The sequence below is a fragment of the Hippocampus zosterae genome, chromosome 9 (genome assembly GCF_025434085.1).
Source record: "Hippocampus zosterae strain Florida chromosome 9, ASM2543408v3, whole genome shotgun sequence".
Taxonomy (NCBI): domain Eukaryota; kingdom Metazoa; phylum Chordata; class Actinopteri; order Syngnathiformes; family Syngnathidae; genus Hippocampus; species Hippocampus zosterae.
In genome coordinates this window covers 4,340,352-4,367,714 of record NC_067459.1, presented here as the reverse complement: position 1 = coordinate 4,367,714, position 27,363 = coordinate 4,340,352, and the positions used below count along the sequence as shown (strand labels likewise).

The window sequence follows — 27,363 nt, the reverse complement described above, 5'->3', positions numbered from 1 at the left end:
GAGAGCTACATTCTGCCTGTTGTAGATCTCTTCCTACTCCAGCACACATGAGTGTTCATGATCGTTTCAGGCCTCTAAGGAGATTGCGGATGAAAAAAGATATTTAAGGGTTTAAAATATCTCGATGATGAAAAGCCGATTAGCCTCCTCCAACCAGTGCCCCCATTGCTGCACTGCTAACACCACTGCCAGTCGCTCCCAATTCCTCACGTCATAGTTTTGTTTCAATAGTGTGAGGTGCTGGGAGAAGAAAATGTAGGGTTGAAGCTTCTCGCATGCAGGCAGGCGTTGGGAGAGGACAGCCCTGACCCCAGAGACCGACGCATCGAGCTCAACCACAAAGAGCTGCTCAAGATCCGGTGTGAATTAGTACAGAAGCATTCTTAAACATACTCTTCAAATGCTCGAAAGCAGAGCTTTCTGCCTCTGACCAAGCGACAGGAGCTTCCACTCGATCACATGACCCAGGAAAGTCATATTTTTCAGAGTATTTTTCAGATATTCAAATGGATCCAGACGCATATTGAACACCGTCTTCCACTCATCCCCCCTCATGCAATCTGAGCAGATGGGAAGCATATCTCAAGTTTATCTTTGCTTCCTGTAGGGGAATGAAAGCACAGTCTATTAGTGGAACAGGGTACTTATTTTAACTTATTTCATTCAATCCTGTATAGTCTATGCCTGGGCATAGAGACCCGTCCCTCTCAACAAAAGAAAAAGCCTACCCCCACCAAAGAGGAAGGGGATCGAATCAGCCCTGCTGCCATCTGGGTGGAGCTGCTGACAATGAGCGTGACAATGTGCCCTCCAGCTCTGGGAGGTGGATGTTGCCCAGTAAAGGTGGGGACTGTGTCATTTAAGCCATGGAATGCCCCAAATCACAGGAATACATGGTGAAGTTATCACAAACAGTTCAAACCACTCATGATGATTACTGGAGACAATTAGCTTGAGAGGTTCAGTCTTGTTTGTGACTGCCTCTAATAATGTTCCATCCTTTGCTTGTATTTCGTCTGGTGTGGATATCTCGTAGATGGAGATATTTGTTTTGACAAAGTCATTGTCTATGAAATTGTCATTTGTGCCAACAAAGACCTCGACCCGGGGTAGAATGTTGAATAGCATCAATCGTACCTGTCACCTGCATTCAAGAAGAGGAAGATGTGAAGATCCTGCTCATTTTTTTTTCTGGTTTCTGATGAGCCTGGCCTTTATGGCAGCTTCGGGTAGAGTTTGAGGAAGTGTCCTTTTCTGCCACAGTAAAAGCAAAGCTTTTGCTCCATCCGTTGATGTCGCTCAGTTGGGATCAGACATGTCCTTCCTAACTGCTTGGGCTCGTCCACCGGTGTAATTCTGGGTACCGCTCGCGAGGGTTGTGGCTGTTGCTGGGTTCAGAATGTAGCAAATCAAGAGCGGTAAATTGATTCACAGTAAATAACTTTGGACTATTGTTCTCTAGCTTGTCCCCGTTTTTCTCTCTCTCTCTAATAGATTACCTAAATCTATGCTATCGTTTGGGGAAGGGCTGCCCTCTCCCAGCGCGAGCTGAGTGCGAATTTTACAAAAGCTTTAGCTTTTAGATCGATGAGTAGTGCTTGTGCTAGGTTGTTGATTGGAAACTAAGGTACACTTGTAAAGAAACTGAGCACATGATTCTAAATATTTCGTATACCTGGCAGGAATTTCTGCGAATGGCTTTTAGGGTTGGGGCGCTGGACTAGTGGTCGGGATGGTCGGTGGTAGGAGGAACCTGCTGGTGTAATTTATTGGACCCTCCTTGACTTGATTTGTCCGCCCAATTGCGCCACACTTGCTGTGAGCCGTTTTATGTGATCCATGATCTGGAGCAGCGAGGATCTGAGCTGCCTGGCCGGAAAGTGTTGGTTTAAGACTCTCATATTCTGCAACGTCCATTCTGGCAAGAGAATTATCTTACAGTATGATCAAAGAATACGGTCACAGGTGCAGAATAATTAAACGTTTATTTCAGCCCAAAAAAACAACAATGAAAACAAAAACTTGCACAAAAAAAGACAAAAAACAGAATCACCACAAAGGGGGGAAAAAAACTCACTACAGTCTCAATTGGAAACAGGAGGCTAGAGAACATCTGGAAAGTGGAGACACATGTGGAGTGGGATGTTTAGACAAAATCATGTTTGGAGCTGGCTGAAGACGCCAGCTGATTGCCGGCAGGTGTGCCTTAACAAGCGCTGCTCACCAACTGCTCGACGCCACCTTCCCGCAGACTGAGAGAGAGATGGAATGTTGTAGGAGTTGAGAACAATCAAGACAAAAGCAAAAAAATCACAACCATAACACTGTATTTTGATACCAAAATTACTTAATTTCACTGAGGCATGGTTACTAGAACTAACCAACCACCTGTGTAAGGTTTTAATTGAGCTGTCATTTTGTAAAATGCAGTTGGCCGCATAAGAAAATAAGAATATTCCCTGGGTTCTACAGTAATTTTTGCATTCTGCTTCAATATATAGCAACATACATAATTAGCTATATCACGTTGCAACATATATAAATTTACGAGTCCCTCCAAATCTGGACTGTGTGAGACAGGGGGGGGATCAGCTTTGCATCTGCAAAGATGAGGATATCAACAGTGTTGATTTGAATTTACTTGACCATTTCAAACATAAAGTGGACATTCCTGGATGACAGTAATCATTCAGCCAAGCAGACGCTTCAACTGTGACACACGTCTATGACATGATGTCATCTTGAGGTAACGTCCCCATGAAATGACATAATGGAAGAATGACCACTCATTGCCCAACACATTTTCCTCCGAACCGCCTCACTCCTCCCGTCTGTCTCCCTGATTGCATTTCTTGTGGGATGTCCTGACATGTAAACAAAGACAAAGGAGTTGCAAATGGGAAAATCCTAAACATAAGTGCATTGTGCCACATGACCGCCCATTCAAAGCTTTGCTTTTTAAAGGATATTTCTATGAATTTTGACTTTCAAATTGCAATGCGAATCCGCTTATTTTGAGCATTCTAATACCTCTGTCTGTTTTTCTCAGTGGCTTTTTGTTTTCTGGGTAAAATAAGGTTTTGATTGAATACTGCAGTTTTTGTTTTTTTTAATCTTGGATGTTAGTAAATCAGGCCTTCAATATTTTTCTCCATCCACTCATTTATCGCTGTGTCTGTTTATTTCTTTTTCAACTTGCTAATCTATAAAGTCTCGTTAAAGCTCCTTGTTTTTTTTCTCACTAATGCTGACGGTTCCTAATTTTAATAAATGAAGGCCCGGAGACAGCTGGGATAGGCTCCAGCACCCCCCGCGACCCTAGTGAGGATCAAGCGGCTCAGAAAATGAATGAATGAATGAATATTTAGTGATACTTAGTTGCACTGAGGAAACCACTGACTTCTCAGTGTGTGCATGCGTGCATGTATGTGTGTGGTCTTGGATAGCTCTCTGTCATTTGACTTGCGAGCTGGGTAACTCCCTTAGCATAAGGCAGTGCAAGGCTCACCAGTCGCCTTCTTGTTCCTGCCTCATTACCACAGAAACAACACCACACATTATGCAGTTTAAATGCGAGAGTGCGTATGTGTGTGTGTGTGTGTGTGTGTGTGTGTGTGTGTGTGTGTGTGTATGTAGTGCAATTGTGTGAATGTGTTCTTTTTAAGGTCTGCGAGATTATACACATCCAAGCATTTGTGTTTCATCAACTATATCGACAGGTTTTATTCCCTTCCTTCCATCACCCACTGTCTTCCATATGGTCAAATTAGAGAAATGCATCACCTCAATGAACAGTATGCATACTCACCCCCTACCCCCCTACCCCTCCCAAAAAATGGGGTAAAAAAACAAAAGATGCTTGTTCTCTTGTTCTGTAAGATTTTCTGCCATGTTGCACTGAATGCTTTGGTCATGCCCTTGGGCACTGCAGTTGGACACATTTGGTATAAATACAGTGATAATTTTACAGTTTACCCCTAGCGAGTCCCAGGGACTCACTCATCAGAAAGGTGTGAGTCCCATTCTGCATTTAGAGGCTCCCAAATTTTGAATTCTAAAATGGTCTACTTATTCAATTGCATATTATAATAACACAAACAACAACATATACAGTACATAAAATTATAAACAAATGCTGAAAAAATGTAAATAATTCAGTAGCAGGCCTGAGGATTTCGGAAATTCACGGTAACCGTTTTTCGGTTCCGTCAGATTACCCCATGGTAAACCACGGTAACTAATTTTGGGTTCCGTAAATGTTCATCATGGGAACCCATTTTTTCTATTTTGACTGATATTCATTATCAAGAATTCTGAAACTCAAAAGTATAACGTTTCAAGGGTAAATATTTGAAATCTATGCATTAAAAATGAACATTACATCAGCGGCTGTGCACTCCAGGTTTATTTCCAAAAATATAAATGGATGAAAATATAGTGTACTCATATGGCATCATGAATACAGCATACCACAAAATCACAGTATTTTTTCCAATCTCACACTGCAAAGATTAATTTACTGGCAACCATTAATACAGGTAAGTATTGACGTGCCTTAACATCCTCTTCCCAAGGAAGACATGCCAACCTATTGCATGTGTAATCTACGATTAATTTGACGAAAGGATCTTACACATGTCATCATTAGTTCTACCAACAGTTAACATTAGCATTCTACACCTTGTGACAAATGTTTTATTCATAAAGTTACCATGCTACAACCAGTAAATTATAGAATAACCAAGACTGTTTCATAATATTTTTCATAGCGATTAGCCTGTAGGTCTAATGACCAACTTGCCTCGGAATCGTGTATCACTCTCGTGGTCTGTGCATACGTCACAGGTGAGTTTAGTGATACGCTTTTTGGACGACTCATACGAATCCCAACACTGAAAACAAAACAAAACAAAACGAAAGTAAATTAGAAGAAACTCACTCACATACCACACCACAAACATCCAAACAGACACAGTGAAAGCGCATTGATCACACAGGAGAGATTCGATCGCGTACAGTCAACTCGTATGCGGTGACTTATGGTTAAACGATTTTTCGGTACCGTCAAAATGACGCCACGGAAACGGCACGCTCCCGGTAACGATCGTTACCGTGAAATCCTCAGGCCTGCCGTAGTTTTTTTATTTATTTTGTTTTGACTAAATTCAAAAGAAAGCAAATTTCCTTGCGTCCCAAAAATGCGCATTATTCAGAACTGTGCGTCCCGTGGGAAAATTATGCGTCTAGGATGCGGGACACAGAGGTAACGACATGGCTGTAAGTAGATCTATTATTTACAGCAAAGGGTGAAGCTGTGAAGCAGGAGGTGTCCGGGAGCGGCTGTGGTTATTGTTGTTTTGTGGAGGTACACTTTCATTTGAGAGTAGGAGCTTCTGTTTCCGGTTTTGGAGGACCCGTTCTTTGCTGTTTGTTGTTTGTTGTGAGCTGTTGTTTATGTGTAGGGTAAACTGTTGACTCAGCTACTCCTCCACTCCTGTCTGGCCACCCACAACATCTTTATAATCATTCATTCACTCATCTTCCTAACCGCTTGATCCTCACTAGGGTCGCGGGGGGTGCTGGAGCCTATCCCAGCTGTCTCCGGGCAGTAGGCGGGGGACACCCTGAATCGGTTGCCAGCCAATCGCAGGGCACACAGAGACGAACAACCATTCGCACTCACACTCACACCTAGGGACAATTTTAGAGTGTTCAATCAGCCTGCCATGCATATTTTTGGAATGTGGGAGGAAACCGGAGCACCCGGAGAGAACCCACGCAGGCCCGGGGAGAACATGCAAACTCCACACAGGGAGGCCGGAGCTGGAATTGAACCCGGTACCTCTGCACTGTGAAGCCGACGTGCTAACCACTGGACTACCGGGCCGCTCTTTATAATCATTTATTCTATTTGTAAATGATAGATATTTATGCCCAATTGGCACCTTTTTATGAGTTATTTTAGATCAGTTGAACTGTCTAATTTTGATTATCTGATCCGCTTAACCTCACGAGGGTCGCGGGTGTGCTGGAGCCTATCCCAGCTGTCTTTGGACGATAAGCGGGGTACACCCTGGACTGGTTGCCAACCTATTGCAAGGCACACATAAACGAACTCACACGATTGCACTCACAATCAAACATAGGGTCATTTCAGAGTGTTCTATTCACCTGCCATGCATGTTTTTGGAATGTGGGAGGAAACCGGTGTACCCTGAGAAATACCACACAGACACAGGGAGAACATGCAAACACAACACAGGAAGGCTGCGGCCTGAAATTGCACTTTGCACCTCGGCACCTTAGGTGAACGTGCTAATCAATCGACCATCGTGCCACCTCGGTTGAATTGATTACCGTATTTTCACGACTATTCGACGCATCGTACTAATGGCCGCAGTCTCATTAATGGGTGACATTTCTGTATTTTACACATACACAGGACGCATCGTACTAATGGCCGCAGTTTTACAGTGGTAAAACATACGCCAGCTTAAACATACGGCATGCATACGCACACTCTAACATGTTAGCTTGAAGCATATGGTAGCATGCCAAGACATACAGATAAGATAAAAACACGTTTTTAAAAAGGCAACGAAAGCAGAACTGAGTTAGGGTGTATTTTATTTAGCCATCGTACAATGTTCTCACGTTTATCGATCAATCATCAACCAGAAATCCATCAAAGTCCTCATCCTCTGTATCAGAAGCAGAGGACTGCACATCTCAGTTATCATTGAATGCATCACATGCTAGTGTGAGTTGCTAAGCATTGCCGAGCGGAAAGAAGGAGTAGCAACAGCAAAGTCAACATTTCTCTCGTGTGAAGCTTTCCCACATTTGAAAGTAAAGAACAGAGCGAAACATGGTGGCAGCACGTGTGTGTGTAGAAAGAATTGAACAATTGTGCAAGTACCGTAATCCATCAAAAACGCCGCGTTCCCTCTCGTTGTTGCGTATTGTGGCGTAACTCGCCAAGTGCTGCCTCTCACTCTTTGTAAAGTTGTGTTTGCCATGCCGTTTGCAACTTTACTTTGAACGCCAGGTTGATGCCAATGCCCAGCGGTTGGAGTTCTTTAGTCAAGCCTCCGGGAATAACGGCAAGCTCAGAGTTCATTTGCTTGACTTGTTTTTTTCACCGCTGCTGTGAGATGGGCACGCATGCCAAAAGCATAACCGGTGGCTTTAAGTTTGAACTGAGCTTCGTAGGCGTGTCTTTTTGTCAAATTTATTTTCAGGGGTTCTTAGAAACCAAAACCGGAGTTGTTTTGCAACAATGCACATTGCCACACTCTATACAAGTGTTGGTACTGGCTTGAGGCGTCCACTTACACGCCCACCCTTCACCATTGGCGGACTAGCTTGCCTGTCCTCTCTCTCTCTCTCTCTCTCTCCCTCTCCATATATGTATATATACACGCCCACCCTTCCCTGATTGGCCGACTTCTTTCCCGCATGACTGGCCACAGTCACTTCCGCCTTTTCTCTATATAAACAGCGTGTCGGCTGTCAGTCAGATTTTGGAACTCAGCGCATATAAAGGACGCTCCGCACCATAAGGCGTCCTGTCCATTTTGGAGAAAATTTAAGACTTTTAATGGCGCCTTATAGTCGTGAAAATACGGTATTTATATTTCTGTTATTTATTAAGGGGAAAATTGTTTCAAATCTAAACAAATTGGAGGCTTCCTGGCGCTTGGTTTGACTTTGAAAGGTCCAATGTATTGTACTGCGTTTATAAGTGTGTGTGTGTGTGTGTGTGTGTGTGTGTGTGTGTGTGTGTGTGTGTGTGTGTGTGTGTGTGTTTGTCTGAATCCACGTTTGTCAACTTGGTGTTCTTTTCATTTTACTTCTAAGTTGAAGTACATTGTTTTAAATGTCAAGCCAACACTTCGAAAATATTACCCTCCTGACCACCTTTGCGCTACTTCTCCAACCTTGTTTGACCAATACATCCTGAACCAACTTGTATCCCTCCTCAAGACTCAACAAAATTAATATTGATTTGTTTTCAAATCTGTTGGTTGAGCAGAAGACAAAAAAAATCGATAATGCTTTGTTTGTTCATTTCACAGGAAGCTATCATATCCCCGTCAATTTCAAGGTCAAGGTTTGAAAAAATAAATAGTAATCCAAGATGGCGGCCTAGTTGGCAGCAGTCGGCAAGTGTTCTTCAAGAGCTGGTCACATGGTGTTTGTTGTTACTTCGTGTGACCCGATGTGACCTGTTTTCACCAATATTGGCCACCACATTTGTCAAAGGAGAAGAATCTGTGCTTGGTCGTTGCGCCTTCTCAGCAGTACGCTTGTGCCAGCACTGATTTTCATTGGGAGGAATGTCGGCGCAACTTATCTGTCAGCGCTGTACATCCGCGGGACGCGTGTGTTTTTAGGGCCTTCAATGGGCAGCATTTTTTACAGACGCGTTTTGTTTAGCGGAGATGTCAGCGCTGTTGGACAGTATCCACTGGTGCGTTTGGATGGATGGCTTGTGGACCCGAGGATGAGGAGAGAGGAACATTGGCGTGGAGGCGCGGAAGAATGGTTCGAACTGAGAGCCGCTGCTTTGAATTGAAATCCATTTCCATGGGACAGGAGATGTGAACCAATCTCTTGTTTTTTGTCTATGGATGCTACAGCTTCTTGTTTACATTCAAACTAGCTTGGAGCAGATGTGAAGAACTGATTCAAACAGCAAAGCGTATGCCGGAAAAATGGAACAAGAACAATGTAGCATCGGCAGTGATGCGGACTCTCTCTTGGTCTGTTGTGGTAAAGAAGGCGCTGAGCCAAGAGGCAAAGCACTGAATTTACCGGTCAATCTAAGTTCCCACTCTCACGAATGGTCACAAGCTGTAGTGACTGAAAGAATAAGATCACGGATAAAAGAACCTGAAATTAATTTCCTTCGCAGGGTGTCTCTCCCTCAGAGATAGGGTGAGAACCTCAGTCATCCCGAAGGGGGTCAAAATAGACCCGCTGTTGTTTCACATCGAGGAGCCAGAAAAGGTGGTACGGGCATCTGGGTAGGACACATCCTTGACGTTTCCCTGATGAGGTGTATCGGGCGGGTCCCACTGGGAGGAAGCCCAAGGGATGATCGAGGACAAGCTGGAGGGAGAGTTTCTCTCAATTGGCCAGGCAACAACATGGAATGCCCTATAAGAGCTGAATGAAGTGGCAGAGGAGAATGGAAGTCTGGGAAGATCAAAGTAACTGAGAAAGAGAGGGAGGTAGCGGAAGCTAAAAATGTGTGTCGCACATAACCAATAGGGAAGGTCGATCCATGGAGTTAACATCATGCAGAATCTTTCCACTCGTTCCTCTAATGTCGAGAAATCTGAGGATCTGTCACACTTCAGCCCTCGAGTAACAGACAAGGCTAAGCCTATTAAGTCTCAAGTTGTTGTGATGTTGAAATGCTAATTTGTGAATCCGAAAGCAGGTAGATACAACAAAGCAATTTAACAGCACTTTTTTTTTTGAACAAACAGGCAAGACTGAAATAAACAATGGAACAGGGGTGTCACACTCATTATAGTTCAGGGCCACATACGGCTTAATTAGGAGTCAAGCAGGCTAGGCAAGTCAAATCAGAGCATTATTACCTAGAAATTACAAGTCCATGTTTTCTTTTGTTTTCATGCAAAAACGCACATGAGGAAAGTCATTATTTATTGAAATGCAACATATGTACATGGTGTTTGTACAAAATAAAGAAAAAAAACCCTCAATAATAAATTAATATGAAATCCTCCTTTCGTCCTTCTGAGTTATATTTACCCAATCTGTTTTGATTGTTCCTTCCTCCCTCCCCCTTTTCTTTTTCATCCATCCGGCCTCTTTATTCCCCCATCCCTTATTGTCTCTTATTTTCCTTTCTTCCTCCCTCGTTCCTTTTATTTCATCCCAGTCTTCTTTTCTGCCTCCCTTCCTTTCTCAACACATGGACCGACTCAGCGAGTCAATGTCTCCTTAACTCCATGAACATGGCCCGTAGAGCGACATCTGTAACATCAGTGCTCTTATCAATTACAACAGAAAATGCAAGAAAATAACTTGACTTTTCGCTCCAAGTGGCTGGTCAAATCTGAGGATATTCCTAAAATCCTCTCTTCCACAGTATTGTTTGTCAGACAAAGGTTGGGAAAAGCGTGTCGCTTTCTCGAGACACACAAGTTCTGCAGTTTTCAGCATGCATGTTTTAAACGCATACACCATTTGAATCCAGCTTGCATCACTAACCTCTCTGCTCTAAAAATCTAGTTAATAGTTCAAGTACCCTCGCTACTAGGGTACTCATGCCATTAACTTCATTTAAAGAGGCCCAAGCACATTCAGTGTTCAATAGCCCCTGACCAGACACACCGAAAATCACACACACAGAGCCATCCAGCAACACAGAAACAATTGTGCTGTTGAATTAGTTTTTTCAGTGTCCAATATTGTTCCACATCCCATGCTGGTCCAACAGTATTCTCATGTTGGTTCACTGGCATCTATGCTGGTCCACTGGCATTCCCCTGCCGGTCAACCAATATCTCATGCTCACTCTCATGCTGGTCCACCTTCAGACGAGTGCAAACCAAGCATTATTCAGCGTATGCCAGGAATGAATCAAAACTATTTTTTTATAGCAGGTTTGCACAATCGATTCAGATTAATCAGAGTGACTTGCGTCACATGACTCTGTTTTCATCAAAGCAGCATAACTCCTGGTGAAGTTGGACTCCATTTGAACAAATGGAGCCGAAAATCGCATCACGCAAAGTTTTCAAAGAGACTTATTTATATGAAAAATGGCAGAAATCTATATTTACCTTAAAAGATCCAACTGACCTGTGCTCTGAGAGAGGATAATTGGTATACGGTATAAAGTAGATGAATTGACTTCTGTGTCTGCCTAAAATATCAGCATTTCAGGCTACACCGGGAAAATTGGAAATTCTAGAACCATTCAAGAGGCTGTCATGGTGTTTTTCTTGTGTGCTATGTAGAATAAAATCAGCAGGTCAACCAGCGCACATAAATGCAGATTGTCCGACCCACTCAGACCCAATTGGTGTTCTTTGTTCCTCACTGTACAAAGGGTTGTGCACATTCAAAAGGAGCAGGTAGAAAACGTTATCTGCAATATATGCACAAAACTTGTATGTTGGCAGAACTCACATTGTTTTTGAGGAATGAAGATGATGTCAGCATTGCTGATCGATGTGGGTGAATCCATCTGTCAGAGTTCAGCCATCCAAGCTATCCATTTTCAAGAGTGTTTCTCCTGTTCAGGGACACAGGGTGTTGGAGCCTATCCAAGGTGACTTGGGGCAAAAAGCGGGTTACACCCTGGACGCTCGCCAGTCATTCTTGGGGTAATACACAAAGACCAACAATTATTTCCTCTCACATTCGCGCCGTCACTAGGTGGGATCATTTTTGGAAATACTGTATTGTATTGCTTTTTCAAAGACGAAGAAGTAACAATTGAATTTAGTCCGTGTACAGCGTGTACAAGAGCATAAATTTATTGTCACCTTTAAACAATTTAAAACATGTCAAAATTAATGTTGAGTAAGTAGGAAGTTAAATGAAAGTTTCCAAATTGGGCTAAATTATCCCTCTCTCTTTCTTCATGTGACTTGTTAGTGTTGCAAGATTTTCTCATATGTTAATGTGGCGCACGTGTAATAAAATTGGCGTTAATCTGTTAAAATGGAGGTGAAAATGTTCTTTCTTTCCTTTGGAAAAACATTTGTCCCAAATCAATTTTTGCCTTGAAAAATTATGTTTGGAAAAAATACTCCAAAATATGTACATCGTTCTTTTTTAATGCAGACATGAAGCAGACAAAATATGTACATTGTTCTTTTTTAATAAAGACATGAAGCAGATTTTGCAATGTTTTTTTACTCACAGATACTGATGCTGCATGTAACAAGAGCTTCTTAGCCTTTAACAAGTTCTCCCCATCTACAAACATAAAAGCTTACAGTCCAACCCAGAATCGAGACGAGGCCATTGATCAACAGCTGGTCATTGTGCTGCAGTCCCAAAGATATCCTGTTTTCGCCATTCCTCTGTGTGGGTGTGTGCCGGTATGTGTGGTGGCATGCTTATCTCTGATGAAAGCCGTAAGAGAATCTCTTCATCATCCTGCCAGATGGAATGGAGTTTCAAAACTGTTGCATTGCACAGAGAATATAAGTCATTGGTCTTTTTAAGCACCGCATAGCCAACCGGTTTACTCCAGTCGAAGAAACACAACGTCAGTGATGGGAAGTAACGAAGTACAAATACTTGGTCATTGAAGTTAATTTTGGAAGTATCTCTATTTTTATTTCCTTCATTTTATTTCTGTCATGATTCTGTTTTTGTGGAGATCAGAATTGGTTTTGTTACATCGTTTACGGGCATGGTTCTGTTCCGTTTATGACCAAGAGGTGGCATTGGAGAGCTTCTCCTCCAGTGTCGCACCTGTTTGGTCATCATTTCATTCGCTCTTTTTTGTTAAAAGGACTGTCACGCCAAACACTCAGGGTCGGATCGTTGTGCTTCTTTCATGGGTTTTTGTTTGTTTGTTACTTTGGTTTTCTTGCCGTTTTCAGGACTTTGTGTTACTGGCATGGGTTTTTGTTTCTGTCACGTTGTGTTTGTTGCGGACGTTGTATCGGTCTGTCATTGTAAAGAAGAAGCTGAGCCAAAGGGCGAAGCTCTCAATTTACCGGCCGATCTACGTTCCTACCCTCATCTATGGTCACGAGCTATGGATCGTGACTGAAAGAACGAGATCCCGGATACAAGCGGCCAAAATGAGTTTTTCCACAGGGTGTCCGGGTTCCCCCTTAGCGATAAGGTGAGAAGCTCGATCATCCGGGAGGGGCTCGGAGTCGAGCCGCTTCTCCTTGGGCTTCGGCATCTGATTCGGATCCCTCCTGAACGCATCCCTGGTGAGGTGTTCCGGGCATGTCCCAACGGGAGGAGACGCCGAGGACGACCCAGGACCCGCTGGCCTGGGAATGCTTCGGGATCCCCCCCGGGAGAGCTGAAAGAAGTAGCTAGGGAGAGGGAAGTCTGGGCTTCTGGGCTGCTGCCCCCGCGACCCGGCCCCAGATAAGCGGTAGGAGATGGATGGATGATGTTTTGTTTGTCATAGTGGTGTGTTTTGGTTGATACCTTGGTATTTTGGGGTTTCCAGGACTTTGTGTTTTGGATTTAGTTTTTCTAGAGTGCTGGTGTTTTTGTGAAGAATTTTACTCAGTTCACCCTGCTTCTCCAGCCCCGCTGCTTTTTGGGTCTACTGCCATTAGACTACATGACAATTTAATTCATTAATAAAAGAAGAAACAACAATGTAACAGAAATACAAATGTTCTCCAATGGGGCGGCACGGTGTGCAACTAGTTTGCACACTCGCCTCACAGTGCAGAAGTGCAGGATTCGATTCCAGCTCCGGAATTCCTTTTTACTGAGTTTTTTTTACATGTTTTTTCTCCGGGTACGTGTGTGACAGGTTAATGGAACACTCTAAATTGGCTCGAGGTGTGAGTGTGAGTGGAAATGATTGTTTGTGTGTGGCCTGCGATTGGCAGGGTTCAGGGTGTACCCTCCCTCCTGCCCAATGACAGCTGGGATCGGCTCCAGCATGCACCACAACCCTTGTGAGGATCAACCGTATCAGAAAATGGATTGATGGATTTTTTAATCTCAGAAAAACTTTTTTTTAGATCGTAATATACAATATACAGTATATATATATATAAATAAAGGAGCATGTGGTGTGAGGTTTTCATTTTCCAAACATGTTATCCCATTAGCACAATGTTATGTATGCATGTCAAGACCTGAGATGTGATTATCCAATGAGGTGGCATAGAGGTGGTTCTGCTTGAGCTGTTAATGACGTCTGTGCATGTCCATGTGTGTGTTCTACTGTGTAAAGGTGTGCTGTTGTGTGTCAAGTGTATGACTAATGGCTTTAGCAATGCTAAGCCACACGGGGCTTGACTGCATGTTATGAATAGAAAATCACTGCGCTTCTTTTTGTGCAAGCTAATCAATTTGGTTCCACTTGGCACATGAGCCTTATTCTCCATCAAACCACGTTGATCACCAAATTGCTGTGCGCATTTGCATTACATGATGCAGTGTTTGGAATAATCAGTAGTCCTCATTTCCTCATCGTCAGTTGTAAGTGATGCTTAACATCCAGTAACACATTACATATTCTCAACAAGGCACATGAATAATAACACATAATAACACAACCTTTTACGTGTTTAAGACCACTACAAGGCACTTTTAAATTAACTGTATTGCTGCACTGAGGCAAACGCTGATATCTGCACCTTGTTCGAGTCATTTTCCAATTCTTCTGAAATGTCAAAGCTATACTAACCTCAGTACATTCTTTTTCCTTTATAATGAATAAAACATGCTTAAAACATTTCCCAAATTGAATGAAGACATTTTCCCCCAAAAATACATTAGATAATTGCTGAAAATGAAATTCTGTTACATGTGCAATCTTAATCTTCATTTGCATGCCGGAGGAAATCTAGCTTACCATGTCTGTGAATTTGACAGACAGTGGTATGCCTCACTGGACATAGCTTTTTCTCTCACGCCAACAGTCTTAGGTTGGTGTAAAGCAAGAAGGTGTCGAGCAATTTTGATCGATCCAGGTCCAGGCAGACAAATTTTGCACTTCACTGATATATGTGGTGGATGTCATCATATATCATTCTAAAATATGACAACGGCATGAATCAAACCCTCAGAATCATTGTAGAAATGAATCCCTTAAATTTGTTATAATTCTTATTCTTATTCTTATCTTTAATATATTCTAAAAGCAGTCACAAACTGCGAGCACAACTGGTGTGTGTGTGTGTGTGTGCGGTGGGGTTCGAGGTGCGAGGGCTCACACACAGACGAACAATCGGCGGGTTGAAGGCGGTCTCTTAGTGCCCAGTTCGCAGTGGGCGGCCAAAAGTAAAAAAGAATGGATGTTTTAAACATTGTAATTATTTCATTATGTATGAAAATTTTAAATTTTGTTTCAATCTTTAGCAAGCATCGTAGAAGTTGACATGCTTGAATGGCTTACACAGGCCACATAAAATGATGTGGGGGGACAGATATGGCCCCCCGAGCCTTGACTTTGACACCAGTGACACTGGCTATTCATCTATTGTTGCTCATTGTCACGCAGCAAGGTGGTGGTGGACCCCAAAAAGCAGGCAGGAGGGAGGAGCAAGTTGTACTTGATGAATTGTATTGATAAAACACAGAAAACTAAATCCTAAACAAAGTCATGAAAACAAAACGAATCCAAAGTAACAAACAAATACCATTACTTAAACAAAAACTATCAATAACCAAAACACTACTAGAACAAACATGACAGCAGCAAAGGAACAGCAAACAAACAAACATGACAGTCGCAAGCGCAAACAATGACCCAACACTGAGTGTTTGGTCTTGGAGTCCTTTTAAGGCCCTAATTACCTATGACCAACAGGTGTGCAGCTGCCGGGGTGCCCTACAGTGCCACCTGTTTGTCCCTAAACTAAATCATGACACTCATTGGTTTATGTAGGACATTTGCTATGTTGGAAAAAAAAGGAACATGTATTTATTTTGAAATGTATAATTAAACGAATTAATTATTTCCCACAAACAGAAAGACCAAAGTACCGCAAATCGTCTATGTTGAGTACCGGTATCAATTTATATCCCCAATACTTGGGATTTCATGGACATTTTGGTTTTTCTCAATCGTGAGTTCCAATGGAGAGCAAAAGTCTGAAGTAACTATACCTATGGCTGTGGCAACATTACCTCGGTACAATGGACCACACAAGTCTAGACTTGTCACAGATTTGGACTGGAGTTGGATAAATGTTGTTGTTTTGTGCTTGGATAAGTAAAATAGCAATCTTAATCCAGCTTCTCAAATTTAAATACTGCTTACATTGAATCCACACTCTTACTAATGCCTCCTTTTTTTTTAAAGGACAAACGAATGTGTTCATTTCTTAATGACACTATGTATTTATTATCCTTGGTCAAAACTTCTAATTATCCTTCATTTGTATGTTTACACTCAACTTTTCTCTGCCACCTCCTTCTAGTGTGCAGCAGTGCTCCTGTAAACATGAAGGTGCAACATGTGAATATAAGTGCCCTGGTGGTTCGCTGGGCACGTCCAGAGGTCATCTATCACCCACCGATCCTCCATTTTTTGGTATCCTACAGCTGGACAGCTCATGATGACAGCTATGAAGAGACACACCTCACTGATGCAAGACACAAACTGGTAAGTAGTATTTTGTTGCGTGTATTAGTAAACGAACATTACAATTGTTAATTAACAAAAAAATAAATAAATGCTAGCTCATCCATCCATTTCGTTACCTCTGCATCCCACGTCCTAGATGCATAATTTTCCCGCGGGACACGCAAGGAAATTTCTCAGTCCAAAAAACAAAAAAACGACAGTAAATCTTTTTTTCCAGCAACGAACACAGTTTGACCATCGCCGACCATCGATCTCGCATTTAGTAACCTCGCGTGACGAGATTTCCGTTCTTGCGAGACGAGATTGGCGAGATCGGGCTTCACCTCGAGGGATGCAGACGATCGCCATGTTGTGAAACGTTAAAACAAGTGTTGCAAACAAGTGTTGCGAATGATTATTGTGGACATATCACAGAGGAAGCGGCTAAATTTGGATAGCTTTTTTGCAATGATAAGTTGACTTTGAGAATGCCTTGCATCATTGGAAGCAGAATAAAGAGAGGAGAATTTATGAACTCAAAGACTGAACCATGGGATGAAATCAGAACCTATTTCTCAGCAAGTCTTGTATGCCTGAATTATTACAATTTTGCAACATTTGTTTATTAGGAATAAACCTATTATCAATGTATATTGTTGTTGTTTGTGTAATTATCATATGCAATTGCATAAGATAAGATAAGATAAGAAAACCTTTATTAGTCTCGCAATGGAGAAATTCCCAATTCACAGCAGCAAAGTTATGAAAGGAAGAAGTAGAACAACAAAATATAGGAGCTGCTGGAAAGGCAGCCACTCTCGCGGCGCCTTTTTGAAGTCAAAATAACAAAAATAACACGACACAACACATAGGACACAGAATATACTGTAAGTAGACCATTTCAGACTTCGAAATTTGGGACTCTCTGAATGCATAATGGGACTTGTACTTTTCTGATCAGCGAAACCCTGGGACTTGCTGGGGTTAAACTGTAACATTATCACTGCTAGCCAATCAAAAATAAAACTTAGGTCATGTCGCGTGCATAATTGCAATGAACAAACCTGCAAACTCTACAATTTAAGTCTGTGCGACAACACATAATTTGATTAATTTAACTTTAATTCATTAATGAATTTGTGTTTTGCCCAGGCTTGACGAGGTAAAAACTGTAAATATTGGAGAAACTAATACAAACTGAAACAGGGCTAGTAGTTCATGTTTTGTATTGCTGAGGCCGAAAGAAAAAAAATGAATGAAGCTTTTTAAAGAAGCCTATTTTCTAATAAAAGGAGCATAAATCATATACGCAAATATATTCAACCTGAATACTTGCTGATGACAGGTAGCATTAAACATTTATGGAGTCTTGACCAGGGGTGCCCATTGATTCAATCGTGAACTACCAGTGGCTTGCGAAGGGAGTGCCGGTCGGTCACATGGCAGGAATTCAATCACTGCTAACCCTCCCAGTTTTGGATAAAATATACTACAGCAGCCTCGCCTCAAGGCACTGAAACGATCCTCAATCATACTCAAAGTTTACTCAAAGATCCCATACAGTATACAGTGGGGTGAAAAAGTATTTGATACACTGCCGGTTTGTAAAGCCTTTCCACTTACAAAGCAAATGGAATTTGTATGAAAGGTGAGGGACAGAATCTAAAACAAAAATCCAGAAAATCACACTCAAAAATATCAAAAGCAAACTCAAAACACTTTAAATTTAGCAGCCTTCTAACTCATGACTGATTTTCAGAGGTTTTTCGTCTGTTTAGGCCGTTTACATTTAATAAAGAAAAACAATGTGATGTCTCCAGTGGGTGCTGGTTGTACTGCAGGCAGTAATATTCAGCCACCGTTATTTAATTAAAAAACTAAAATAAATTATTGTCCGAAGTCAGGACAACGCTCCAGCTCTCTGAGACCCTGGTCAGGGAAATCGGTACAGGAAATGGATAAATGGAAATACATTTAATACAATTGGTATCAAATGTCAGGTTATAGGTTTGGTTGCTCGGATGACATTTGAAAAAATGCTGTGAAGGAAGTGAGAGCAGACATATTATGCACTAGTAAATAGTATTCCTTGAGGGGAGAGAATCGTGAGTGGAGCTCATCTCAGTGGGCATATTGATTAAGGGAACTGAGGTGATGAGAAGTTGATGGTAACGTATGATTGTAAAAAATATCACAATTCAAACAGTAGCTACAAAAATTTCTCATCGTCTAATATGAGAAAATGTATAATATTAAGCATATCATACAGTAATGTACATGTGTAAAACATTAACATTATTGAGCAACCTATAAACAGTGATTAATATTGGTAAAACATATTGATGAGGTGAGTGCACAACTTTTAAAAGTTAAAAAAAAATGGACCAAACTAAGCAACTGGCAAGCAAATGGGAAGGTGCCTGGCAAGTCCTTTGAGTAGACAAAATAAGATAATGAGACTTGGTGGTCGTATGGGAGATTCAGAGGAGTGCATAGAAAGTTCAGGGTGGTGAAGAAAATATAGGTGAATAAGAGAATTGAAGACAGCACAAAGAGAGGACACAGGAGGTGATGAGGGAGGTGGGAAACCCCAAACAGAAAGTTTATGATGAGTTGAACAAAAAGTTGGGCAGAAACTAAGGAGAAAAGAAACACATGGAGATATGAGGAAGAGCAATAGATTTGAGAAGGATTTGCAGCAGGTTGATAGGGTAATGAAAGACAGAGTTGGAAAACTGGCAAGTGAGAAAATGCAAAGTCGATGGAGGACGTACTTTAAGGAGTTGATAAATGAAATTAGAAAGGAGGACAGAGGAGATGGAAACTGTGAAATAGTTGTTAGGCCAGATTAGAAAGGATGAAGTAAGAAAAGCAATGAGGAGGATGAAGACTGGAAATATCTTTAGAAGTATGAAAGTGCAAAGGGTTGATTACAGTGGATTTTTTTTCATGATTATTCAGCAGGATCTCAGAGAATGAGAATGTATGCAGTGAACTAATAGTATTCTGGCAGTTTTTGTTTTTTAATGGCGGGAGGGGTGGGGGGGGCGAAGACAGTTGTCAAGTGCCGAGTTGTAGCAAGATGGAATTGCTGTAAATTAAAGCTTATTTGATATTACATGTGTGGCTTGATTGGTAATAACTATTTAGTTTAGTTTGGGGAAAGAAAAGCTGAAAAATACACTTCTATGTTGATATATTTCACCTTTCAACACATCGCTGCGTCCATGATGGGTCCACCGTGACGTAACGTGTGCAAACTCACTGCTGGACAATAGACACACATTGAACAATGAAGAGGATACAGGAAAGCAATGCCACAATGCCCAGCAAAAAATTGCAAGGGGTTCACCAAAACCAGCAAGCAAGGTGCACACTGGCATTTTATGCCACAATTCTAACAAAAAGTTTATCAAGTCCTTGTGTGCACAACTGCACAAGAACAGGCATGCACAGCATGCAAAGAGCAGTCGTTAACATTATGGGACAAGCAACACAGGTAACATTAAAAACAGGGGCTGGGAAAAGAGGTCAACCACAAAAATTGGCTGAAACAAAAACGCATACCTCAAAACTGGTTTTAATAATTTTGATTCTAAAATTGCAAAACCTGTCACCAATATTTGGCCACTTTCGTGTTTCTGCATGGACATTTGGAGCTCTGGACGCTGTCTTCCGGCAACATATGCTCATGAACATGATCCCTACCGTTTGTCGTCCGTTTATATTGGGGGTGGGGGGAATGGAAAATGTGGTTTTATATATAACTGCAAAATGGAGCTGGTGAAACGGGGAGACTTGAACCTGGAAATGTGACCCCCGTAACAAAGAGTTGGCGGCTCCTCAGTGGTCGTCTATTGCTCGAGAAATGTGACCAAACGTCCTCTTTTGCCCTGACACGTCCATAAACTGGATGGTTTGGAAATCAAGCTCATTGGCTGGCAACCAGTTCAGGGTGTCGCCTACTGCCCGAAGACAGCTGGGATAGGCTCCAGCACGCCCCGCGGCCCATGTATAAGCGGATCAGAAAATTGATGGCTGAATGTTTTCAAGCTAATCTACATTTTTCAAGACTCAATATAGCCTCCAAACCCAAAGCTGCCAAGTTATACTTGTCGATTAATGTGATGAATATGACCCAACACAACATAGAACACAAAGACCCTCCACGCCCACATAAAACTTATTACAATATTTGTTTAATTCACTGCTGGTAATAACACTGTTAGTTATACCTAATCTGTGCCAACACTGCAGATGCTGACTTTGGCAGCTGATCGTCTCATTGGCTGGAACTCAATTTGATGTCAATTTAGCCCCACTTTTAGGTAACTGCTTGCTCACAGACCCGTTTTCAGAAAAGATAAAGATTTATTTGGTTGTATGATAGGAGTGGCCCGGTGGTGGATTGGTTAGCCTGTTAGCCTCACAGTGCAAAGGTGCAGGGTTCGATTTTGGCTCCGGCTTTCCAGTGGGGACTTTTCATGTTCTCCCCGTGCCTTCGTGGGTTTTCTCCATTCCAAAAACATTCAGGTTAATGAAAAATTGTCCCAAGGTATGAGTGTGAGCACGGATGCTTGTTCGTCTATGTGTGTCGTGTGATTGGCTGGCAACCAGTTCAGGGTGTCCCCCGCCTACTGCCCAAAAACATTTGGGATAGGCTCCAGCACAAACCACGACCCTTGTGAGGATAAGCGGTTTAGAAAATGGATGGACGGATAGATAATTTCATACTTGAGATGTGGACAATGCTTGGGCCTCCAAAGGCCCAAGCATTTGTATACAAAATACGCAACCATCCATCCATTTCCTATACTGCTAATCCTCTTCAGGATTGTGGGTAAATTGAAACCTATCCCTGCTGACTTTGGCCAAACAGGGTACACCCTGGACTGGTTGCGAGTCCATTGCCCGGAACATGTAGAGACAGTCATTTTTACTTGAGTGGAAACTAAAGCCACTCCGCCCTACACCTGTTGTTGCTATTTGTTTTCTTTATTTTATATTTATTTAACATATTTATATATTTATGTCCTATGTAATTTTATGTAAATTTTATCTGTGTGTGTTCAATGCACTACATGTTTGCACTGTGGTTGAGAGAGGAAAGTCATTTCATCTGTGCTGTATGTTACACATAGAGCATATTTGACAATAAAAGCTGACTTGACACAAAAGTCAGACAAATGTAACACTACACTATCAGAGACTATACGAAACATTCAGGGTGTTCACACATCACACATGTGCATCGGTGCTGCACCAACATATTTTGTTGCGATATATCTTACACTGGTGGAAACTTTGTGGAGCTTTCACATGTAACAAGCAGCTTACTAAAGAGAAGCGTGTAAACCCCGGTGCAGCGCCACTTGCGTTCACACGGCAGTGTCTGCGGCCGTGCAATTCGATAGTAATACGGAAATAAAACCTATGCACCACCTTGTTTGTGACATCTCGAAAAACCATCGTTTATACTTCTCCGGGCGAATCAACACTGTGGTCTATCAGACACCGTAAAAGGATGAGAGAGAGAGAGAGAGAGAGAGAGAGAGAGAGAGAGAGAGAGAGAGAGAGAGAGAGAGAGAGAGAGAGAGAGAGAGAGAGAGAGAGAGAGAGAGAGAGAGAGAGAGAGAGAGAGAGAGAGAGAGAGAGAGAGAGAGAGAGAGAGAGAGAGAGAGAGAGAGAGAGAGAGAGAGAGAGAGAGAGAGAGATGACTTCAGTACAACAGAGCACGAAAGCAACATATTCAGTACACGTATGTATTAATAATAATATTTATAAGCGCCTTTCAAGACATCCAAGGACACTTTACAATAACAAAAAACACAAAACAATACGGGTTGAGCAGCGGTAATCAACTCTTCTCACGTGTCGTAGCAAGTCTCCATAACATGTGTGATTTAACCAAATATTTTGAAATACACCGACGCAGACAAACGTCAAACATAAAATCTCAAGAAACTGGCTAAAATATACTGTCGATGAGACTCCATTCTTTGCTATTAAGCATATTTTTCCTTTTAGCTTATTCAATAGTATGAACTATTTCAAAATCATTTTGGGCATCGTTTGCACCAAATATGTATGCAAAATGCAATTAGCGCTGTAAATTATTCCCATATTATAATTTGTAACTCCACATATACCCATTTGCTGTATTTCTATAAAGTGGTTTCTTGGCTCAGTTATCGTTTAGTATACCCATGAGAGCAACGAACACTTTAAATTACACCTACACAGTTCTGGGGTGACGCCCATCTCTCTCTGTTTCATCACACGATTGCAATGCAGGATGTAAGACGGATTTTATCTGAAAAATGCATTTAAGTCAAGTCATATTCTACTTAGTAAGTGAAGGATTCAGCCGAAATTCTCCCCTTCAACTCTTGCTTATGAGTCATGGTTGTTACTCTGAGACTGTGAGCTACACATTTATGTAAGGTGCCACAAAGAGGAATATAAGGTGCCAACCACATTTGTTATGTTCGACCCCCATAAAAAGCAACCTTCAGACTGAGACACAGGGATGCTGTCGCATTGATGCAGGCAAATGCCAAGTTTTATAATACTGAAAACTTATATAATACATTTTAACTGTATATAAATCATGATTTCATCAAATACAACATTGAATCAAAATGTGTTGATGATGTAGAAAACAAAAACCAATATGCTCCGGACTCAGTGTCTCATTGCTGCACTCTCGTTTGAGCTACTGAACATCAATTTCATGTCATTAAATTCTTGAAAAAAAATCTTGTCTTGCTCACATTAAACAAGGAAGTTGCTGCATGCAGTTGGATTCCTTGTTGACCAAATTCTCCCCACCAATTCGCAACATCCCAAGTCGAGGTCAGTAGCACCTCATTTCCCAATACGGAGCTCAATGTGGCACTGCACCCCCATCATGAGGTGCCGAAAATCATTCTACAATATCTTTGTAACCTTTATTATACTGTACTTTTATTTTTATGCATGTTCAAAATAAATGGTTGAAAAAATGCAGTGGTGTTATTTGGTGTTTTATTCAAATTCATTCATTTTGAAATCTATATCTTCAACGCTTTCCCAAAACGTTGGGACAGGAGCATATTTAAAACGGTGTTACATCACCACCCAGTAAGTGTTTGAGAACTGAGGAAACTAATTATTGAAGCTTTGTTGGTGGAATTCTTTGCCATTCTTGCTTGATGTACAACTTCAGTTGCTCAACAGTCCGGGATTCTCTTTTGTCATATTTCTTCAGATTTCATTTCATAATGTGGCATGTTTTAAATTTAAGAAAGGTCTGCACTGCTGGCTGGCATGGCAGCCTACTCACACATTCAAGTTGTAACACTTGCAGAATGTGGCTTGGAATTGTCTTTTCGATGAAAAACCTCTTTGTCTTCCATCAGCAGTTCGAACTCACACAGACGGAAAAATAATCTGCAATGGATTGAAAAAATATATTTAAAAATACAGTTAATAAACAGATGCATATATTATATAACAAGCAAATGGCCATATAAGTAGACAAATCTCTATGATGCCCCATGAGTTCCAAGAAAAAATGTTCCCATCAAGAGACAAAAAGAGACATAATAGATGGTGGCAGACTAGACTTGATGCTTCATTCCCTACATCGGCAAAAAGCTGTACCATTGGGCAATTTAAGGTGCCCAAGGACTTTGTGCGTCATAATCGTCATTGTATTGTAATTACTGCACTACTGGTCACTTTATTTTTGTTTGATGAGTCTTTGTATTTGCACAGCTGGCGTTGCTTGGTAACTGTAATTCTAGTGTGGCTCAAACTACCAGAGATAAATGATTTGTGTTTGTACATATTTGGCCAATAAAGATGATTTTGAAATGTGCTTACAATTTTGTTATTGGGCTCAGGATACATTTGTACGGATCATTGACATTAGGTGAAGTGAACAGACCTTAGTCAAAATTGTCCCACTTGTGTGAGAAATGGCTATTAAGTAGAGCTGTCAAACAATTAAAATATTTAATCTCATTAAAAGTGCAACTGTCATTATTAACTCAAAATAACTGAAAATGAATCGTAATTACTCACACATTTTTTATCGTTTCTGAATTTCCTTTTATATTTTTTAGTCCTATTTTCCCCCATTTTAATGCTCTCATCAACATGGAATCATGAATCAGTTTTCTATGTGCAAAATGCAAATATTTACTGATTTAACAATTTTGATTTTCAATTTTACATGAACATTTTTCACTTGGAACAATTGTTCACACATAATCTCTCACACAATATTACACAACAACAGTGAAAAACATATTTTGTCACACAACAGCTGCTTTAACAGCTCTTTTTATGGAATCAAAACAGAGCAATATAACAAAATAAAGTGAACATCTAAGGTAAACTAGTACTCAGCCGATAGTGGATTTAAGCCATGGTTGCATACTTCGTTTTTCTCACGTATGCTTTGAACACAGCAGTCAGGCGATGTTGATTCTGTTGGTCCTTCTTGCGCGGAAGTCTCTATGGTTTTGTGTAGACATCATTTCGGATGACTACACTTGGTTCGATGACAACACTAGAGATGTTTTATTTTCAGTGTGGTCGCTAGGTCGCTACCATTGAACCGCTGAACTCCCGACGTGCCTCAGCGCACCGTCGCTGTCAGACGCACACAGAGAAGGGCCACCCCTATTATTTATATGGACAGAGAACACGGTAACCTTCCACACAAAATAGTTCCAAACAAGTAACAATCGAGTCAGTGACATACATCGTATTCAACAAGCTACCTGCTCTTTATTCACCAGAGGCTCATCAACCTAGTCTCTTATTTCTTTCCCGAAAAAGTGTCTTCTCCCGCTTGGTGTACCTTAGCCTTCTCCGCTATGTACAATTTCTGTTCATAGCTTGTAATGGAGGCTCTCGCTGGCAATCCGTAGTGGAGTCGTTAGATGCAATGCAAATGATTTCAGCTTGAGTCTGGCTGTAGACAATGTTGACAGGCTTGCATGCGGTAGCCATACATTTAGCTATGGCTACAGCAAATGTGTTCTTCGTTGTGTTATCCATTTTCTTCACTTTGAAATGGTTCATACAATACAATACGCTGATTTATGTAATTAATTACCGGTATTATTAATTTAATGCTGATTTATATAGCGCTTTCACAACAGCTATCTGTTTTAGACGAGGGGGCGGAGTACTCACATCAGCTGTGTGCTTGGCCATTAATTATGTGGTATTTCAGACTCGACGTGCTGTGATGATAGCTCAGTTTACGACTGCAAAACAGCCAGGTAACTTTGGTCTTGTCAGTGGAACTATCTGGCAACTTTTTAAAAGTAAACATTCCATTCATAAACTCTTTAAGTATCCGTTTTCGGTGTGTCGCGCTGCCGTGTCTGGCAAAACAAACATGTGCGTGGACCTGCGCAGCGCGCTTGTTGTCTTGTTTCTGGTTTATTTATAGAGCAAGGTAAAATCCGCTGTGACGTGTGTCGCGTTCATCTTGCGAGAAAAAAATGGATCCCGTTAAAATTCATTTAAATTAATGCAGATAATAACGCGCTAAACTGACAGCTCTACTATTAAGTAATGTTTTTGTTCATGAATTAATTTCATTGTCAGTCAAATCATTGTACAACAACTTAATAATATGAACAAAAGAAATGATACAATATCGGAATTAAGAGGGTGAAATTTACATTTTAACAAATGAACAGCTCCATTTCATCTGTAAATCACAGTCACACTAAGCAGGATGCTCCTTAAGGTCCATGACAAATTTTCTCATCAGGAGACAAAAAGAGCCGGAAGAAATGGTAGCGGAGTAGACGAGATGCTTCATTCTCTAACATTGTAGTCTGCTGGTCAAGTCACAGAATACTAATTCCAAACTGGAGGCGATACAACACTGCCAGTCTGCAAAAAGCATGACCTTGGGCCAGTAGCTCAACGGGAAAACTGAAAGAACTGCAAAATAAGACATCAGAGTGCCCCCTAGCTTTCAGAGGGAGGGATTAACTGTGGTGAAGGATTGGCTAATGTTTCACCCTCCTATCATTACCTCAAATGTCTCATTCCCATTGTCATTTCTTTTTGCCTTTCCATTCCCTTTTACTTTTTTTTTTGTCTGGGACATGTCAGGGACTCACTCTTCAAACAGCCCGTTTTCCTTCCAACATCCATCACACAGCCCTCTTGCTCATGGAAATAAGAGAAGCCAACTTCAACAGTGATGGGAGAGCTGATATTGCTGTAATGTGAGGAAAGCTCACTCTAATTATTTTATTACATAGTGGCCATCTAGTTTTCTGTACTTTATAAATACTGTACGTAAACTGTGATTTTGGAAAACATGAATTTTCGAAAGTGAATGTTAGATCAAAGATACTCAAAAAAGGAGATAGAAGATCCCTGTATCCATCAACAGATGAGTTTCACATACTAGTACCGATACATGAAATGAAGAAATGGAAAGTAATACAAGGCATAAGTCCAGTTAAGCATACCATATTTCAAAATCTGTCCTTTTAAAATGAAACCCACAAGACATTTTGATTGCATGTTTTTTTTTTATCTGAAAGAAATTTAATTACTAACACACCCACCACATAGGGCGTTTTTTGGGGTGGTGGTCACGTTTCCTGATTTCTGTTGAAGACATTTACCGGTAATCCGTCAGACCGTAACGAAAACCCATTGAATCACTCAACCTGTCTTGCGTCTGAATGAGATCAGTGTAAACATGCAACATGTTGAGAGTAACCGCAGAAAAAGAAATGCCATTGCCTTATTTGAGGTTATCAGTTCTTTGTCTGTTTCTTTTTTCTTTTCTGTTTTTTGCTGCCCAAGCATTTGAGGTAATGATCTGTGCCCACGGAATCAATGATGGTGATAATAGTATTATGATGTATGGAGCGTGAATGAAGTGGATGCTGACTCACAGCTGATGTGAAAACATATTTAACCACATTCGCTCTCAAAAAGAAAATGTTCTTTTTGAGAGCGAATCATTTCCACAATGGGAGCACATGCATCACTTTGATCGCGGAGGGAAAAATCTGAAGCAAATTGTGCTGCAAAGGAGATATTTATTAGTTTTA

At 41.2% G+C, this 27,363-nt stretch overlaps 1 protein-coding gene across 3 annotated transcripts in view; it reads left to right on the top strand.

The window, feature by feature from the left end:
• LOC127607030 (receptor-type tyrosine-protein phosphatase gamma-like) overlaps window positions 1-27,363 on the top strand; it is a 399,557-nt gene that overhangs the window by 315,474 nt on the left and 56,720 nt on the right. For all 3 annotated transcript variants that reach the window (XM_052075037.1, XM_052075036.1, XM_052075038.1), the window contains one exon: window positions 16,131-16,315. In XM_052075037.1, the coding sequence (XP_051930997.1) occupies window positions 16,131-16,315 (185 nt within the window). The remainder of the gene's footprint in view (window positions 1-16,130; window positions 16,316-27,363) is intronic.